Source organism: Mastigoproctus giganteus, chromosome 4, assembly GCF_048544385.1.
Source record: "Mastigoproctus giganteus isolate SK-2022 chromosome 4, ASM4854438v1, whole genome shotgun sequence".
In the NCBI taxonomy this organism is placed as follows: domain Eukaryota; kingdom Metazoa; phylum Arthropoda; class Arachnida; order Uropygi; family Thelyphonidae; genus Mastigoproctus; species Mastigoproctus giganteus.
The window spans coordinates 11,284,383-11,305,480 of record NC_143578.1 but is presented as its reverse complement, the minus strand read 5'-3'; the positions used below and the strand labels follow the sequence as shown (position 1 = coordinate 11,305,480).

Here is a 21,098-nt window from a genome sequence, read left to right as displayed (position 1 = left end):
ATAAAACAATAAAAACAATTAGCAGTCACCTGTTTATTGGGCTTTTGTGTTAGTGAAATCTGTCATAAACTGATAGTAAACTCGATCTTATTGAATTTGCGATAATACCGACAGCTGGAATTCCGTGGGTTATTATGGTAAAATGTGTTTACACTTCCATGAAATCTTCAATCATATAAAAAAATAATTTTCATAATCTTCTCTTCATTCCTATTTTTAAAGCTTCGTAATTTGTTACTCCGTTCTCACTTGCGCGTATCGTGTTACTTGCAATTTGTGTGTGCGGTGTTCTTTGTTATTGATTGCTTATCTTTTTACCGTTTCAAATTTTAACCCCCACCCACAAATGACAGTGAACAGAAATGTCAACTAGTTTAGTTAGTATGTACATATTACAGTACGTATTAATTCTTCCGATTATATCGTATATTCTTCTGAATTTCACATATCATTTAATTTTTTAATTGGTAAGGTAATAAAGGGTAAATTTCTGCTTAATCTTTACTTTTATAGCATGTGGATAATATTCCTCCTATTTTTGCTAATTAGAATCGCTGTTTAATAGAATTAAAATTCAATTCACAAACGTGATCACAATGACTGGCGCTTATTATACATCGTATAGTGAACAGTACTTTACAATGGTGACTCCATCGTAACGTGATTTGATTGAGCAGTGAACCAATTGTAAGGGGGGGGGGAGTACATTGTATTTTTAACTATTTACGAGAAACTTCGGATAATTGGGGCAGCCGCTTAATCGGGCCAAAATGCACTAGTCCCAATGTGTCCCAATTAACCGGAATGGACTGTATATAATATCAAAGCTATTCCCTGCATCCAGTTCTTTTGTGACTGCATCATAATACCCAATCAAATTGGTCAGGCAAGACTTCCCCTTAACAAAACCATGCTGTGTCCGAGCTATAACTGAAGTCTTGTCTAAATGATCCTGCAGTGCTTCTTTAACCAGTGCCTCCATTAATTTTCCTGGAACAGAAGTTAAGCTCACAGGTCTATAATTACTTGTGTCAGCCTTTGATCCTCCTTTGTGAATTGGGGTCACATTTGCACATTTCCAGTCTATGGGTACCTCCCCTGAGTCCAAGGAAGCTCTCATACTTTACAAACAGGAATGCTAAATGGAAAGTGTTAAGGGAAATAATCATAAAAGCTACTAAGCTTTTACTAATTAAAGAATAATTTTCAAGGTAAATGGATGTCAGATAAGCTGATAAGACTAGTGGCAGAGGAGAGAAATGCATAGGATAATTACAAATTATCAGGGGATGCAAAAGTCTACAGTAAGTATAAACTAGACTGAAAGAATAGCTTGTACTTACTGTAAGCTTTTGCATCCCCTGATACTAAGAGGATCAGGCATACTAAGGCAGATTAAAAGTCTTGGGCTGAGAATGCAAAGAAAGGTAACAAGGATTTTTTTTCTTATTTTAATACCAGTAAAGAACACACTGGTTCACTGGATATGAATAGTACAACTATTGATGATCCTATTTTGCATCTACATTCACATGTGAAGAAGTTTGTAGAGATGGGGATATCAGAAGTATACCTAATTCTGACTGAAAGCTAAATGATGTTAGAATAACTGAGAGGAAAGTGGAAAAGTAATTGTTGAAGCTAAACGTAAATAGAGGCACCTTGAGCTAATGAAATCTATCCATTTATATTAAAAGAAGCAGCAAACTGTTAGCCATATTTATGAGAGCATCCTTGGATTCACTGAATCCCTGCAGACTAGAAATGTCCAAATGTCTCTCTTATTCACAAAGGTGGATCAAAGGGGGAAGAGAGTACCTGTAAGCTTGATGTTTTGTACCATGGAAGAGAATGGAATTGGTTTTTAAAGAACTAATGCAGGATCATATTGACAGGAATGCAGTTTTATGGAAATCATTTCATGGATTTGTTAAGAGGCAATCTTTTCTGGCCAGTCTGATTAGCTGCTATGAGGTAGTAATGAAATAATTAGATATAAAAAAAATAATTTACCAACCTCATTGAAATGACATACTTAGATTTCAATAAGGCTTTTGATACTGTCCCACATGAATGATTGCTGTACAAACTGGAGCAATGTAGCAATGGGGCTAAGTTACTGTTATGGATAAAGGAATAGTTAAGTAGTAGGAGACAGTAGTCATTGTTGTTTTTGTTTTAGGTGCATCAGCAACTTAGACCATATTGCACCATATGTACATTATGTCTTTAAATTACATGTGTTCTATGGTCAGTTTGTTGCATGAGAAACTCAAGTTTCTGGTAGAAAAAAAAAAAAACACAATCCATTCTTGAGACTGACTAATTCAGCCAGATTGCAAAAAACTCATGGAAATTCCTTGTATCATTGTTGGGATTCAAATTTGGGCCTTTTTCACCCAGGTAGGAGATGGTGGATTTAAAAAAACATTAGCCCACAAAGTGCAGTAGCTCTTCGTGCACTGATGTTATTATTGGAGTCCATCAGGCTTTGGTGCTGGCTCTTATTGTTTTGAACATTTTTTAATGATATTAACGTACGGAACCATATTTAACTCATAGTGCTAAGTAATTTGGCTATATCATTTAGGGTATAGGATGACTAAAGTTATTTAATTTGAAGAAAGTCTCATTTTGGTTTATTATATTTTTCTCCAGATAAAGATTTTACATAATGTTATTGGATATTTGATACATTCGGAGAATAGAAGAGCAGAATTCCACAAAGTAAGTATCTTTTTTATTTCTCAGTTTAAAATACTATCATTTTTGTATTGCCGAAACTGTAAAATCCCAGATATCATTTGAAATTCTTGAATTTTACAATAAAATTAGTTATTAGATAAACTGAAGTTTTAGACTTGTCATGCTCACAGTTTTCTAGGAATTATGCACAGGTTTCTCTGGAATTATGCACAGGTTTCTCTAGAATTATACATTTGGAATTGATATTCAATTATTAAATGAATTATATTAGCAACTTAAATGTCATAACCTGTATTTCAAATTATATACTGTGTTATGATTAATATGATTGTAATTTTTTATTTCCTAGATATTTGGTCAGCTGCTGTCAGTATGGTGTGATGGTAGTTCATTAAAGAGGAGAATTTATCCACAGCATGTGTATATATGTTCAGCTATAATGGTATCAATAGGGCACATGAAAAAACTTGGCATATCCCCTCGAGATAATGATAAAGGAGGTAAGTGTTAATTTATATGTATATTGATTGAAAACGTTTCCTTCTGTATAATCTCATGCCTCTCTTTTTTTAGTCACCTGATCAGTCAGGTCACACCATGGATCAAATATATCATTTGTATAGATGGAGAAAACTTTTTTAAAAATATTATTTTCAACTTTTTAATGAACTAATATAATTCTATAATATTTCTGTGAATTCATGAAATGAAATGGAGGTGACTTATAGCTCAAATTAATAACTTTAGTTGGTGTGACTAAAGAGAGACATAATTAGTTGCAAAAATTTTTCCATTATAATTTTCTTACTACCTTTTAAGAAAATTAAAGAACTATAAATCTTGTTTTAAGTTCATAGGCTTCTGATGGAATCTCCTCTACACTATAATACCTTTCATTTCTTAGATTCTCTGTAACAGTATAGTGGATTCACTTTGAAAGAGTGAAAAGAACTTGTCACTCTTTCAAAGAGTTTTGAGTTAAAACTTTTCTGAAAATGGAGGGATTCTTTAAGGATCTTCATTCAAGGCTATAATTAGTTGACCTCAGCAGGAAAAATAGGGTTTTCTTAAGAGTTACTCTGGATTTTTCAGCATTCACAGCATGCAGATTAATCTGTAAACATACCCTTATACAGTACATTCATAATACGCTATAATGACTAAAAAGTTGTTGCAGCAATCATTTCAAGATTGCAGTTGGGTTTGAACAGAATCAGTTTCGCGTTTTGATTTGTTGCTATGATTCCTAAGTTTATTTTATATTATTATAGGAAATATATGAAAGGTCGCGGGTACGATTCCCGCCTCGGGCTTGGATCAAAGTACTGCAAAAACCTTGGGAGGTGCATTATGGCCACAGAAGCCTATGCGCCAACAACTATAAAAAAAAAAAAAAAAAGGAAATATACGAATCCTCTGATATTAATTTAGCTGTGTTAAAGTAAAGGTGGAGTTCGTTAGGTCAGTACCAAATTACATTATAAATAAATAAATAAATAAAAACTGCTCACTTTTATATTGTTGTTTAATACAAGGTTTTGAAAGCATCATTTCAGTCAAGCAACTGATAACTGGTTGCAGATAAATAATTTAATTGCATCAAAACTGCTTAAATGTCTATAAATTAGAAAACTACAGAATATAAGGAAGCCTTTCTCATCTAAGTTTTCTCCTAACCATGGTCAAACATAGCATTGATAAGACCACACAAAAATTCTTGACTGCCCACTAATGAAGAAATATTATAAAATGAAATAATTATATTTATTATAAAACAACTATTTTTAATATTGTTCAATAAATAAAAATACAAAAAAAGAAAAGTAAAAATAAAAGCATTAAATTAAAAACTTTTAAATTTAATTTAATGAGTCCTTAAACATGATTTCATGTTTAAGGACTCATTAAATTGGTATCATCCAGGATGGACTTGAATTTGTTTTATTAATCATTCTTATGATTTTCTCTCTGGCTCAGACTTGTGTAGAAGACTGGTGGTCTCTTCTATGCTTATATTGGATATCTAGGTCATATTCCTGTTCTTGGATGGTTGTTAGTGGCTGACTTCATTGTATTGCTTTCCAGGGTCAGGAAGGAGGGGGTGGAACAATTTATGGAACTGGTTATCCAGCTGGTTGCTGTGTGCTAAAAAACAAGATATCATGGCTCTTCTTTCTTGAATATTGTCATGAGCAACTTGTTAGCAATTGAGTTCCATAAACTACAGAAGAATGTGAGCAATAGAGAGCCATATCTATCTTTTTAGCTCATAGCAACTGGTTGGATGACAAGTTTAGTAGGCTGTTCCCCCCCCCCCCAAATCAAAAGTTGACAAGCTTAGCCACTGGCAATCAATCAAAACAAAGGTAAGTGAACTGCACTTAGAACACAAGCACAAAGAGACCTCCTCCTCCATGGCGTTTAGGGCTGACCCTAAGTAAAAAGATATCAAAATCTGTATTAGCAAAATGCTGTCTAGAGATGAAGTTTTATCCAGGGAGCCTAAAGTTTGCAAAAGGTATCAATTTTTTACATGTATGGGCATCAGAGAGAGATTCTCTTGACCTCACGTGCTTAATAGAGACTCCAGGAACCAAACCAATGAACAGAATCAGCAATCTTTCTGGAGTGGAAACAGCAGCCCCCTTCCCTCAAGAGCGATCACACAATACACAAGCAAGGCTGACAAAAGAATTTGCCATCATTCTTCATAAGAATGACTGTAGAGACAAAATCAAGCCATCCTGGAGGATACCAATATCAAAACTTAAAGAAGAGATAAAGACGAAAATATGATAAATTCAACCTTTAATACTGTAATTTGTTTTTTACTTTGATTTGTAAACAAATACTTACATATAAATTTTTAACTTTTTCTTTAAAAATTGTTATTTTGTTTTTCTAGTTTTAGTTAAAAACTTTCTTCATGGAGTTGAGGTTCACATTGCTAATTCTCAGCCTTCCTTAAGATCATTAGGAATGGTTGTAGGAGAAAATTTGTCTACTCTTCTGCATCCTGAGAGTTCAGAACTGAAGTTTGAGGTAAGGAAAAAATTGAGACAGAGGGAAAACTTTTTTATTTATCACAAAACATGTGTTTCAAAATTTCAGTGACTTTTGAAAGAAGTGAACTGATTTTCTTATGTTAATCATAACTTTTCTTGCCAAGGTGCTTCCTTCATCATACAAATCATTTTCAAAATGTAGCACTCACCACGCATTGGACCATTTATCATGGCTCACATGTGCAAAATAAGTTGTTGGCTACTGCCCTAATACATATTGCTGACTGGGCTAGCCAGGTGGGTAAAGTGCCTGCCTGGCAACCCAAAGGTAATGGGTTCGAATCTCGCCTCAGGCTTGAATCAGAGTAAAATGCAAAAACTTTGGGAGGTGCATTATGGCCACAGAAACCGATGTGCCAACAACTAACAAAAAAATAATAATAAAAAAAATACATATCAAATGCAAAAATTATAATGTGAATTCTTTTTATTTATGTAAATAATTGATTTAATATGTAATTAAAGTATAGTTATATATACTTCTGTTTTTTTTTAATTTAGTTTCTTATTGTTTTTTTCAGTATTTTTAATATTATTTAATTTTTTTTATTTGTAAGAGTTTTGCTTCAAAGACTTGATTAAACTGTTTTAAATTTAAATGTTAACTTTGTGAACTGTGATCCTCTTGGTTAGTTTATTTCCATGTCAATTAATTAAACATCAATTTTTGGATCATCTAATTTTAAGTTTCAGTTCAAATAAAGTAACAGATATGTGGTATTTACCTCTCAGTTTTAAAATTGTTGTGAGGTGAACACAAGCTTCCAGGAAAATGGTTTCACTATAATTTTATGATTCTTTTCCTTAAAGTAGACATTCTCTCAAACTGTAAAAACTCATTTTTAGATTTAGTTTCTATAATTATTTTAGAGTAGCCTAACATAAAATCTGTAAAAGTTATTTTTAATTTTCTTTTGTAGTACGAGGAAACAGAGGAAATAACTCAGCTGATTTCATGTCTTAAAGTTCCAGATGAACCAGTTCTTATGGAGTAAGTTAAAAGTTTTGCCTTTGAAATAAGTTTTTTCGTATAGTTTCATAAGCCAAATGCTATTTTATTATTTCTGACTTTCCACATTAAAGCAATGTAAGAGGTCAGCAGTAAAACATGATTTTGTGTTCTGGAGTGAGTAATGGTTTTTCAAGGTGTTACTATTTTTTTTTTAATCATTAAAAAAGGTTAGTGGTTTTCTATTTTTTAACGAAAGTTAGAAAACAACAAATGAAAAAAATTAATTTATGTAGGTGAAATTTACAGATAAATAGTGATCAACAGCATAAATTAAATTACAACAGAGGATGATTTCAAAATTAATGGTTGAGCATGATTAAAAATGAGAGAATCGTTAAAGAAAATGAGTAACACCTTGAAAACCAGTCTGAAATACAAAAGCAAGACTCAGAGTAAAATATTAAATAATTAAAAAAAATTAGAGAAACAATTATTCTAAAATGCTTATTCATTGCATGTTATTAACATATTAATTAAATTTAGAATCTCAATAATAACTAATACATAATGTAAACTTAACCATATGTTACAAACTCTTCTTTGAGATCTTCATCTTTGATAAAGACTTGCTGCAGTTGTTACATGTTTATGTCTAAATTATCTGTTAGTTATTGTTTAAATTTCGAAATTTAATAAAAATATATATTAATTACATGCAGTGAAGTGCTTTTCTTATTCTCTGTAGTGAACCTGTGTGATTCAGTTGTACCCTTCAATTCTTACATCTAATGATTTGTCTTTTGGATGCAGTCCAGTTAAATCTGCATTTGACATGTAAGAATTCAATAATCAGCATAGAAAATGGCCTTAAGATGGGCATTGGCTGAATCAGACCACGCTATAGAAGCATATGTAATTAAAAGTTGCAGGCATACTCGTATATATAGTATTTTCAATTTGTGGCTTATTCCTGTATAAGCAATTCCTAAATTTCTAATTAAGAAGACAAAAAATTTAATAAATTGTGGATCTCAAGAACTATTTCTGATTTCTGGATCTCTATGATTTGGACAAGTAGAATGGCATAACAAGCTAATTGAGGCACTAGAGAGAGAGTGGTTTTGCTCTGTGTAATACCCAGTGAGCCAGCTTATCAGGAATAATTTTCAGTGTCACATCTAGTTTGAAAGATTATTAAGATTGTGATTTAGACATTCTTGGTTTATCATGGCCTATTGAGCATTTGAAGTAAGTGAGCAAAGGTTTCTTGTCAGCATATGCAGCAAAGCTTGAACAAATCTACAAAAATAGTTGAATTATAGCAAGATTATTAAGAGGAAAGAATGTCTCCAGTTAGTCCTGTGTAATAAAAACCAACTTTCTTCCCATAAGTTCCAGAGTACCTGAAAGGTTAACCTCTTCCATTAGAAAGACATTCTGGTTTACCTGCCCACTCTGTTTGTCTGTATAATTGTTCATTATACTCATCATTTTGCACAAAATGGCAATAAACTTCTCCATTGGAGCAGTGTTTTTTTATTTAGAGTAGTGCAATATGAAGGCAACTTTTGGCAAAGTACCTCTGCAATATCAGATTAATGCATTAAGTAACAAACCTAATTTTCTTGTTACCATGTACAGAATGAGTACAGTAGTATTGTAAATTTTTAATATATTACTGAGTAATTATTTTAATCAATCAATTACATTAATATACATATTGATTGGAAATCACCATGAAAGCAACGGTAATGCAATGTCAAAATTTAGCAGCACCCTTTGAGATGCGAATGATACCTCAAGGTATCACAATATCCACTTTGAGCAGCTTTTGAGCTTTTTTTTTTTTTTTTTATTATTATTATTATTATTATAGTTAATCAGAGCTGATATTCCTTACAGAATAAAATAATTTATTTATTTTTATTAATTGGAATTCAGATTGTTTCAAGGTAAAAAGTCTAGATGCAAGTGAACCTTTCTCCTTTAATTTCAGCAAAGAAGTGCCTCCTGGATTAGCTGCTACTGAAAATATAACCTCTCATGAAGAGAAAATTACAGAAGAATTATCTGACATTCATATTATAAATGCTTCTTCCTCCACCACAAATGATGTTAGTGCATCTAATAGCAATCCTGCCATTGAAGAACTTGACAGGTGTAGTATTTAATTTTATCAGGCTTGTGAAACTTTACTCAGTTTCTGCTACTCTTTTTACATATTTACTAACTGCTTAGTTAAATATGCAATCAGTATTTCTCCAGTACTAGTATAAGTTAATAATTTTCACATTTCATGCCAGCAAAGAAACACATTTACCATATTTGAAAATGTATGTTTCTTTAATTATTTCAGGTTTTGGAATAGCTTAAGTTTCCATTAGAAATGCACTTATCTAGTTGGAGTGCTTTTTTTTTTTTTTTTTTTCATTTAAACATATTTTGTTGAATTTATCCATTATGATTATCAAATACACTGCATTTCATAATCTCAAGTGAGATTTGCCTTTTCCCCCATGAAAGCCAAGTTTGTCATACCACAAAACAAGCATATCCACCATTGAATGGTCTTAGTTGTCTTATTTACACAGTAAATAACAAAGTGCAATTCATTCATTTTGCAAATACAGCTTTCAGAAATGCTTTTAATATAGAACAAGTATTTAGAGTGCTTTTAATATAGAATTCTTTTAATAAAGAAATTTTTTGGGCTAAGAGACATGCACTTGAGAACTCCACATTTGGCTGATGATTTTCCAACTGGGGTAACAGATACAGCTGTAGCATGTCCAGATAGGTCGGCGCTGTCACTGTTTTTTCCACAAAGAAAAAGGGCCCCAAAACTTCCGAACATGAAAAAGCACACCAGACATTGATCTTTGGACTATCTCTTTCGAATTCTCAAATGACATGAGAGTTTTCTGATTTGAGTATTCTGCAGTTATGATGATTTACCCTCCCTGATACGTAAAATGTTGCTTCATCACTGAATCTCCATCTCCGAAGGTAATTTTCATCAGCTTTGACATTTGACAAAATGTCTTGGGTAAATTGGAAACGACAGGGTTTATCATTCGGCTTTAAAGCCTGCACAATCTGCAGTTTGTAGGCATGGAGGTGAAGGCATTTTTGAATGACCTTCCAACAGTCGTTTGTAGTATACCTAACTGCAATTAGATGAGCTTCTTTGCAGTTAGGTGTACTACAGTCGTTTGTAGTATACCTAACTGCAAAGAAGCTCATCTAATTGATTTTTGTAGGCTTTGAGAAAACACTTCGTGGATTCAATCAACATCTTCCTGCAAAGTGCTCAGTCTTCCCATTCGTTTTCAGTGCACAACACTACCAGTCTCTTGAAATTGCTTTAACCAACATCGGATAGCATTATCCATAGGTGGATCTTTTCCATACTGAGTTCTGTAACTATGGTGCATTGTGATAACAGACTTTGTTTCGAAAAATCAAAGTACGCACATTACCTTCTCTCGAAGAGTTGCCATTTTGAAGTAATGCTGTCAATATCTCCCAGACATCAATGCGGCGAGTGCAGCATTGCCAAATAAAACTTTTTTGAGTTACACTTTCATATTCCGTAAGCAGTTTTATTTTGTTGTTTCCGGTTGGAAAATTATAGGCCGCGGAAACCCCAACAGTAATTTGGAATCACCCTGTATCTCATTCCCATCTTCCACTGCTATTGGTTGGAATGACTTTATGTTACCAATGCAAATTCTTGTTTTATCACAATTCAGACTTTAGCACCAACCTGATTTACGAACTTGTCATAATTCAGAAGGATGCTGTACAAGTAGGTACCAGTCACATGATCCTCGCACCTCTTCCTTTATTTGTCGTAGCACTGCCTTACAGTTTTAACAGTTGACAAAGACATCCTAAGTGGCCGACCGGGCTAGCCGAGTGGGTAAAGTACCTGCCCGGCAACCCAAAGGTCGCGGGTTCGATTCCCGCCTCGGGCTTGGATCAAAGTACTGCAAAAACCTTGGGAGGTGCAATATGGCCACAGAAGCCGATGCGCCAACAAACTACCAAATCAAAAAAAAAAAAAAAAAAAAACATCCTAAGATGTCAAATATTACTGTGTTTTATTCCTGGTTTTTGTGTAAATTTTGTGTAAATGTACATTATTTTTATCTTAACTCTATACCATTAGTTGGAGTGATTAATGCTTTTAATTGGTACAGGAAGAATTAATGATGATGCTTTTAATATATACAGGAAGATGTTAAGGCCTTTTTGTTTGCTTCTATCTGATTGGATCTCATGTAATTTTGAAGAGAATCATATTGTAAAATTCCATTTTGATCATTGAAAAGTATACTTCGGGGCAGTTTCAGCTATTCCATAGGAGGTTAGGCAAGTGAAGGCAGCTTACAAGAAATCTTTGGGGAAAGATGCAGAGAAAAAAAGCAAAGATTTCTTTACACTTTATGTAAACACTAAAAGGAAGGGGATGAATCGAATTGGTCCACTCAATATCAACAGTTTGACTGTTGATGCTCTTGCTGAGATTGCTGACAAACTGCATGAGTATTTTACATCTACATTACACAAGGAATTCTTTATGGAAGGGAATGCCAGAAGGTTATCAACCTGTAAGAGAGAGCTAAATGATTTTGTGATAACTGAGAGGAAAGCGGAATGGAAATTGTTTCAGTTAAAGTACCAGGATCATGTGACTGGTATCTCCTTATACAACATCCTTCTGATTATGAGATAGATGGGATCCATCCAATTATATTAAGGGAAACAGCAAAGGAAGTAAGCAAACCCTTAGTTGTAATTATAAGAGCATCCTTGGATTCAGCGCATGTCCCCATAGACTGGAGACATGCAAATGTATTCCGATTCACAAAGGGTGACATGAATAATTACAGAACTATTAGTTTAACTTCTGTTCCAGAGAAAATAATGGAGTCACTGGTAAAAGAAGTACTTACTGCAGCATCATCTAGACAAGGCCACAATTATACTTCACACACACAGCATAGGTTTCTTAAGGGAAGTCTTCCAATTTGATTGGATACTACGATGTGGTCACAAATGAACTAGATGCAAAAAAAAATAATTTTGATATCATATATCAAAATAATTTTTTTCATTATCATACAATTGGTACGTAGAGTAACGTACCAATTTTGTTTGCTTTAAGTGTGCAATAAGTTTGCTTTATAGTATAATTTTCCACTGCTAATTAGCATTAGCATATGATGCAAGAAAGCAAGCTTATACAGCATTAGCAAAAAAAAAAAAAAAAAAAAAAACCCTACCCATTTCACCCATCCATTTGCTCCAACTGTTTGTTTAGTTCCGCTTTGAATTTATTTAAGCTGTCAACTTCTATAACAACAGATGGAAGTTTGATCCAGCAATCAACCAACCCCTGGCTAAAGGCAAACTTCTGCACATCTATTTTACAACTGTCTTTACTCAATTTGAATTTATGGCCCCTCAGTTGATTAATCTGGGTAAAAGGAAGAATCCCATCAGCATTGAGCATGCTCAAAACATACACTTCAGTTAGATCACCTTGCAGGTGCTTAGTCTCCAGACACTGCAATTTGCAAAACTTAAGCCTTTCATCATAAGAGCAACCCTTCGTTCCATTCATTAATCTTGTTGCCTTTCTCTGTACTTGTTCCAGCAGCTCTACATCCTTCCTGAAATGAGGCTTCAAGACCTGTATTAGACAAAGGTATGGCCTGACCATTGCCTTGTACAAGGGGATAATCACCTCCTTTTCGCTGCTAGAAAAATTCCTGTATATCTTTGACAAGACATCATTATCTATTTTTGCAGTTGCAGACCATCTGCACTGCTGAGAAAACTTCATATCTGACTGCACAATTACGCCCAGGTCCTTTTCATTCTCTACCACCCTCAGTGTGGTATCACACAGTTGATATGTTACTGCTAACCATATGCAGTACTTTACATTTGTCAATGTTAAACTTCAGTTGCCACCTCTCAGCCCATCTTCCAACTTTTTTAGATCCTGTTCCAGTAGCATACTGTCATTAGTATCATTAACAACCCTGCCAACTGTTGTATCAGCTTCAAACTTAGACATCAAGCCTGATATACCATTATCAGTATCATTAATAAATACAGAAAACAAACAATGGACCCAACACTAAACCCTGGGGACTCCACTAATAACATTAGTCCACGAAGAGCAGTGTCCATTGATTACCACTCTCTGTCTTCTCCCACTCAACCATCCCTTTATCCATAGCAGCAGTTTGCCTCCAATGCCCCACTGCTCCAATTTGTGCAGCAGTCTTCCATGTGCAACAGTATCAAAAACTTTCCTAAGATCCAAGTATATGATATCAAAATTATTCTTTGCATCCAGTTTCTTTGTGGCCACATCATAGTATCCAATCAAATTCGTCAGATAAGACTTCTCTTTAACAAACCCATGCTGTGCATGAACTATAACTGCCTGAACTTTCTCCGGTCTGTAATTACTTGTGTCACCCTTTGATCCTCCTTTATGAATCAAAGTCACATATGCACATCTCCAGTCCATGGGTACCTCCCCTGAGTCCAAGGAAGCTCTCATAATTATGGCTAAGGGTCTCTTACTTCCTTTGCTGTCTCCTTTAATAGACCTGTATAGATCCCACACCCCAGGTGCCTTCCTTATATTTAACTTTAGCAATTTCTCCTCAACTTTGCTCTCAGTTATTAAAAAATCACTTAGCTCCCTGTTAGGGTGCGATAAGTTTCTGGCATTCCACTCCCTGAATAACTCCTCGTGTGTGAATGTCGATGCAAAATATTCATTCAGTTTGTTAGCTACCTGAGCAGGATCATCAACAGTTGAATCATCAATATCAGTTGGACCAATCTAATTCATACCCTTCCTTCTAGAGTTTACATAAGTAAAGAACTCTTTGCTGTTTTTCTTTTGTATCCTTTGCCAAAGATTTCTCGTAATCTGCCTTCGCCTGCCTAACCTCCTTTGTAACTTGGTTACAGACCAGCTTATATCTACCTTAGGCTTCATTGTCATCTCTAAATTTATATGTATTCCATGCATTTTTCTTCTCTGCCACATGTCTGATTAGTTCATCTGACATCCATTTAGTCCTAAACCTTGAACAATATTTGTTAGTTGGTATGTAAAGCCTAGTAGCTTCCAAAGTTAGTTTTTTGAATGCTTCCCATTTAGAATTTGCATTTGGTAACATCATCAGTTGGTCCCACTGTATAAAATTTACAAACTGTCTCAGACCACCGTAGGCACCTTTACAAATGCAAAAACCCTTCCCTTTATCCCTGATGGTAGTTACCACTTTTAGTAAATCCCACATCAGCACAGTGTGATCACTTCCACCTAGTGGTTTCTTTATCAGCAGATTCTTAATGCTTGAAGAATCACTTCTTATAATCAGACCAAGAGTATTACTCCCTCTAGTTTCTGGCGCATTATAGCCTTAGTTGCTAATGCGCCAATAAAATCCAAACCAAACCAAATCAAACCCTCTAGTTTTCTCCCGAACATGCTGCTGTAGGAAACAATCATCCAATAAAGCCACAAAAGTCTTGCTAGTGTGTGAGTGACCAACCACAAGTTCTAGTCAATATCTGGGAAATCAAATAGTAGTAGTAGTAGTAATAGAAGCATATAATGCAAGAAAGCAAGCATATGATCTTATGTAGTATCAGCCTAAAAAGAGTCGGCGCCTCCGTAGCCAGGTGGGAAGGAGCAGCAGTGCGTAGCACACACTTCTTGATTAGACCGGGGTTCGAGCCCGTCACCACCAAATACGGAGGATGCGCAAAGGTCAGGAAATAACCACCGCATATCCCGGAGTAATATGACCTTAGTTGCTAATGCTCCTAAAAACTGAAACAAAAAAACAAAGCCTGAAAAGCAATCTTCACCATTCCCTCTAAAAGTTTGTCCAGTTCCTCCTTGAATTTATTTAAGGAGGAACTGGACTTTATTTATTTATAACAAAATTCTCTATTATATGACAAACTGATTTACTGGCCCACTCTGTCTCTCTGTACAGTTGTTCATTATACTCATCACAGTCATTAGGTCTATATCACACTCCTACTCTCAATTTTGCTTTCCTGGTGCTTATGTCACACCAAACTGACACCAACACTGCACTGTCCACCCATGTTAACCAACTGGCTGCTATTATAACTTCTTTAATGCTATTATAATGAAAAATTTCATTATGTACCTTTGTTATTTGAATTATTCTCCTAATTAAAATGAACATAATTTTTTAATAGCAAATTGTAGACAAGTATTTTAATTCAAAATTAATGATACAAAGAAAAAATTACAAACATGAAAACTCACGTTGGGTCTATGATCTTAAGCGTTAATTTAATTGTTATCACTGCAGCAATATCTCTATTTTCATCAATTTTCAGTCAGTTTAATCATATCTTTACTACATTAAAATGCAGTACCATTTTCACTTGCACAAGTTGTGGTATTATGCATCTGTTTTTGGCTAACTCTTCTGTAATTGTGTTCCACATATTTGGGATGTATCCACATAATAGTGTAATTTTTAGCCACTTTATTTTTGCATTAGGTCAAGGATGATTACCATAAATCAGCCAAAAAAAAATTAATCCACTGCATTCACTTATCCCTTCTAATAATTTTTCCAATCCTTCTTTAAAGTCCTCAGTAGCAGTATAGTGGTTTTGTTTCTTGTTTGGAGGGTTCTGAATTTGAGCCTTGTCCTAGACTGGAGGAATTTTTAAAAGTGTTTAGTTGGGGTGTAGTTAGTCAATCTCAAGTGGAAAGAGTGAGATTCCATAAGTTATTCTGGATTTTTCTGTACAGGTTTATTTGTGTATACAGAATACACAAATACATAAGTGTACATTGTGTATTCTGTACAAGTTGTATTATTGTTAGCTGCATCAGTGAATAAGATCATATGATCTGTGTGTATTTTGTCTGTATGAGTGTGTATTTAAGAGCCAGCTTGGATGTTGTGCTGGCTGAAAAACTCAGAATAACTCACAGGGAAACCATACTTTCTCTGTCTGAGATCGGCTAATTACAGCCTCAACTGAAGAGGGCTTTAGAAATTCCTTCAGTCAAAGATGAGAATTGAACTCAGTCCTTGGCGAGGCCTGAGAATTTACCTCTCCTTCTTGTCACAGGCATATAGTTATTCTGTGCAAGTGTGTGAACACACACTTATACAGAATACATAATGGCACAAATATGGCCTAAGTTGCTGATGTGCCTAAGAACTAATAGCAACAATAACCTTCTTTAAATTTATTCAAACTGCCTATCTTTCACAATACCAGATTCAGTAAATCAAAAGCTAATGGCATCTCTGCTCCTTCATCCGAGAAGGAACAGGGATGCTATCATTATTTAGTTTACTGAACCTGAACCCTTTTAAAGCCTTAATCACTTCAATTAGCTCACCACATAGGTGCTGAGTTTCCTAGATAGATTCCTAGTGTGAATTATATTGAATTTCTTAACCTTAACATGAAATATTTATTATTTATAGTATTATATTCATTCCTATTTCTTCACCTTTCATTTGTTATTTCAATGTAAGAAATACTGTTTTTGTTTTACAGTGATGATGAGTTAGTACCATATGACATGTCTAATGATACACCTGTTTCAAAGCACAAACCACCTGCTTATATTCAAGACTGCCTTCAGGGATTAATACAACAAGAAGATCGTGAACGGACAGAAATTTGTTTACAAACTGTTGAGAAGCTAGTACGTTCCCATCCAGATGTCTTGGAAGAGGTAAAAGTGTATTGTAATTTGTCAGTGGGCATTATTTACCTGTATACTCACGGTGAGATGTGAAAGATTGTAATTTTAAATTCATAAAAGAAATGCTCTTTTATAATGTTTCTCATTCTTGGGAGTATTTATATTAATTTGAATTGTGGATATTCATGAATAATTACTAAGTTCTTTTTTAACTCTAGGTTGCTTTAGAACTTACCCAACTTCTCATACATATGGAAGATACATTTTCTCTTGAGAACTTCATTAGCCTAAGGCATCGTTCACTTATTGCCTTGACTGTTCATTGTCCAAAAGAGGTTTGTATTATTTAATTCTGATCCTCCAATAATTCAGTTAGTTTCTTAGGAAAAGATACATTTTATTATTAATGTGTAAAAATTTGTTTGCATTTTTGTAAAATTTGATCTTAAATTATGGATGGAAATAAATAGACTCCTATTTTTATGTATTATTTTATTAGGTTGCTGAATTCTTAGCAACAGAGTTTTATCAAAAGAATTACAGCATCAGGCAGAGGCTGGATATCCTTGAGGTAAAACATAAAAACTGTCAGATGTATTGAAAGTATGATTGGCTATTTATAATTAATTCTGTATAGTAATCTACGTTCGAAATTAGTACAGATTTATTTTTACTAAAAAGCCCAGACACAAAAGGTATTAGAAACTATAGTACTTAGTATGATGCATGGGTTGAAGGGTGAGAAGACAGAAGATATTTGTTGACATTACATTTAAATTTCTGTAGATTGTAAGGAAAGTCATTACAAAGAACAGAAGTTGAAGGGATAAATTATGAAGAAGGAAAGCTAGTTCTGTGGGGTTGCAGTTGAACAGTAAATGAATCTTGACTGGTTGAGACACATGTTTGGAATGGTTTGTGAGTGAGAGAGAGAGAGAGAGAGAGAGAGAGAGAGAGAGAGAGAGAGAGAGAGAGAGAGAGGTGGAATTAATGATGCCAATTCTGAAGATGATTGCCCTGAAGATGAAGAAGATAAGTGTCTATAGAAAAGTCATGCAACAGAAACATCCATGAGATAGTGTAGACAGACCCCCATAAGAGATAGGTCTTTAACTAACCTGATATTTCTGGCGTTAATTGAGATTTTTTGGGCAATCTTTCCCCTGCTCCCTAAGGTGTGGGAACAGTATTTGACGGTAGGATGAATTTGAGATTTGTACAGGGTCAGTAACTGTTTAAAAGAAAAGTAACAAGAGCAAAAAAGAAATCAGTTTTTTTTTTATACAGAGGAAGATGTGACTTGTCTAGAAATTGGAGTGTTTTCAAAGATAAGCATTGGAGCAGTAGACTCGTTTTTGCAAGAAATTAAATTTACAGGACTTGAAATGAGACAGGATCAACATTTAAGGAATTGGTGGTGAATATTCAAGAAGTTGAGGCTGTTTGTTCAGGACAAAATTTCTGAAACTGGTAGGTGATAAATAGTGTGCTATCATCACCAAAATTATGAATAGGATTTCCAGTCAGTGGAAGGTCATCATTATGCAAGAGGAAAAGAGTGGGAGAATGAACTGAACTTTGAGAAACACCATCATTAGTGAAGAAGTTAGATGACAAAAGCTCTATCTACCATCATCTACAGTCATTCAAAGAGAAAATTGGATATCCAATTGCAAATAGCAGCCAGTAGGCCATAAGATGGGAGCTTGTTTAGAAAACCTTTATGCCAAATCATTAGCATTAGCATTAGTAGAGGCATTTGATGCAAGAAAGCAAGCTTATGCAGCATCAGCCAAAAAAAAAAAAAAAAAAACCCACTTCCACTTCACCCCTCTGTTCGTTCAAAATACCTGTCCAGCTGAGCCTTAAACTTATTTAGGCTACAACCTCCACCACAAGGGATGGAAGTCTGTTCCACCAACCAACCACCTGCTGGCTAAAGGCAAATTTCCGCACGTCTATCCTACATCTGTCTTTCCTCAATTTGAATTTATACCCTCTCAGGTGATTTTTCTGAGCTAGAGGAAGAATCCCATCAGCATTGAGCATGCTTAAACCATTCAAGGCTTTATACACCTCTATCAGATCACCTCGCTGGTGCCTAGTCTCCAGACACTGTAATTTGCAAAACTTAAGCCTTTCTTCGTAAGAGCACCCCTTTGTTCCATTCACTAATCTTGTTGCCCTTCTCTGTACTCGTTCCAGCAGCTCTACATCCTTCTTGAAATGAGGCCTCCAGACCTGTATACAGTACTCTAGGTGTGGCCTGACCATCGCCTTATACAATGGAATAATCACCTCCTTATCCCTGCTGGAAAAATTCCTGTATATCATTGACAATACTCCATGAGCTACTCTTGCAGCCCGTCTGCACTGCTCAGAGAACTTTATATCTGCCTGCACAACCACCTCCAAGTCCCTTTCATTCTCTACCACTGTCAGTGTTGTACCACAGAGTTGATACGTTGCTCTGGGGTTGCTGTTTCCCATGTGTAGTACTTTACATTTGTCAATGTTAAACTTCATTTGCCACCTCTCAGCCCATCTGCTCAACCTTTCCAGATCCTGTTGCAGCAGCATAGTGTCAGTAGTGTCCTTGACAACCCTGCCAACCTTTGTATCGTCTGCAAACTTGGACATTAAGCCCGATATACCATCATCAATATCATTTATAAATACAGAAAACAATAATGAACCCAACACTGAGCCCTGAGGGACTCCACTAATAACATCAGTCCACGATGAGCAGTGTCCATTGATTACCACTCTCTGTCTTCTCCCCCTCAACCACCCCTTTATCCATAGCAGCAATTTGCCTCCAATGTCACACTGCTCCAATTTGTGTAGCAGTCTTCCATGTGCAACAGTATCAAAAGCCTTTCTAAGATCCAAGTATATAATATCAAAGTTATTCCCTGCATCCAGTTCTTTTGTGACTGCATCGTAGTATCCAATCAAGTTGATCAGGCAAGACTTCCCCTTAACAAAACCATGCTGTGTCTGAGCTATAACTGAAGTCTTGTCTAAATGATCCTGCAGTGCTTCTTTAACCAGTGCCTCCATTAATTTTCCTGGAACAGAAGTTAAGCTCACAGGTCTATAATTACTTGTGTCAGCCTTTGATCCTCCTTTGTGAATTGGGGTCACATTTGCACATTTCCAGTCTATTGGTACCTCCCCTGAGTCCAAGAAAGCTCTCATAATTATGGCTAAGAGTTTGCTTACTTCCTTTGCTGCCTCCTTTAATATAACTGGATAGATCCCATCCACCCCGGGTGCCTTTCTTGTGTTTATCTTCAACAGTTTCTCCTCCACTTTACTCCCAGTTATTTCAAGATTCTGTAGCTTACTGCTAGAGTTGAATACACCTCTGGCATTCCCCTCGCTGAATAACTCCTCATGTGTGAATGTCGATGCAAAATATTCATTTAGTTTGTTAGCTACCTGAGCAGGATCATCAACAGTTGACCCATCAATATCAAGTGGACCAATCTGATTCATCCCCTTCCTTCTAGAGTTTACATAAGTAAAGAACTCTTTGCTGTTTTTCTTTGCATCCCTTGCCAAGGATTTCTCGTAATCTGCCTTCGCCCGCCTAACCTCCTTTGTAACTTGGTTGCATATCAACTTGTATCTATCATAGGCTTCTGTGTCATGTGTTAATTTGTATGTATCCCATGCATTTTTCTTCTCTGCCATATGCCTCATTAGTTCATCTGACATCCATTTTGGCCTAAACCTTGAACAATATTTCTTAGTTGGTATGTAAAGCCTAGTAGCTTCCAAGATAAGTTCTTTGAATGCTTCCCATGTTGAATTTGCTGTTGGTAACATCATCAGTTGGACCCACTGTATAGAATTTAAATACTGTCTCAGTCCATCGTAGTCGCCTTTACGGAAGCAATAACCCTTCCCTTTACCCCTAATGGTAGTTACCTCTTTGAGTAAATCCCACTTCAGCACACTGTGATCACTGCCACCTAGTGGTTCATTTATCTGCAGATTCTTAATGCATGAAGAATCACTGCTGATAATCAAATCAAGAGTATTACTCCCTCTAGTTGCCTCCCGAACATGCTGATGTAGAAAACAATCATCCAATAAATCCACAAAAGCCCTGCTAGTGTGTGAGTAACCAGCCCCCAAATTCCAGTCAATATCTGGGAAATTAAAATCTCCCATTATAAGACACCCTGATTTACTGGCCCACTCCATTTCCCTGTACAGTTCCTTATTATACTCATCAGAGTCATTAGGCCTATAGCACACTCCTACTCTCAATTTTGATCTCCCAATGTTTATGTCACACCAAACTGACTCCACACTGCACTGTCCAGCGATGTCGACTGGCTTCACTTCCTTGGTTTTTATGTGTTTCTTAACTAATAGCATAACACCTCCCCCCTTCCTATCCTGTCTATCCTTTCTGTAGACGTTGTACTCCCCAAATTGCAGTTCCGCATCCCTTATATCTGTGTGACACCACGTCTCTGATATCCCAACAATATCTGCCTTCGATGTTTTGAGCAATACCTCAAATTCAACAAATTTATTTACTAAACTCCTAGCATTGGTGTACACGCAAGTATACCTGCACCTGTTTCTATTCTTAGCTACC

The 21,098-nt window shown here is 35.4% G+C and overlaps 1 protein-coding gene across 1 annotated transcript in view; it reads left to right on the top strand.

Moving 5' to 3' along the window:
- Positions 1-21,098, top strand: part of LOC150086403 (telomere length regulation protein TEL2 homolog) — an 81,648-nt gene that overhangs the window by 27,977 nt on the left and 32,573 nt on the right. The window contains exons 7-14 of the mRNA XM_090371301.1: positions 2,659-2,727; positions 3,056-3,206; positions 5,612-5,748; positions 6,692-6,762; positions 8,720-8,881; positions 16,330-16,510; positions 16,699-16,815; positions 16,980-17,051. Of these exons, the coding sequence (XP_090227427.1) occupies positions 2,659-2,727; positions 3,056-3,206; positions 5,612-5,748; positions 6,692-6,762; positions 8,720-8,881; positions 16,330-16,510; positions 16,699-16,815; positions 16,980-17,051 (960 nt within the window). The remainder of the gene's footprint in view (positions 1-2,658; positions 2,728-3,055; positions 3,207-5,611; positions 5,749-6,691; positions 6,763-8,719; positions 8,882-16,329; positions 16,511-16,698; positions 16,816-16,979; positions 17,052-21,098) is intronic.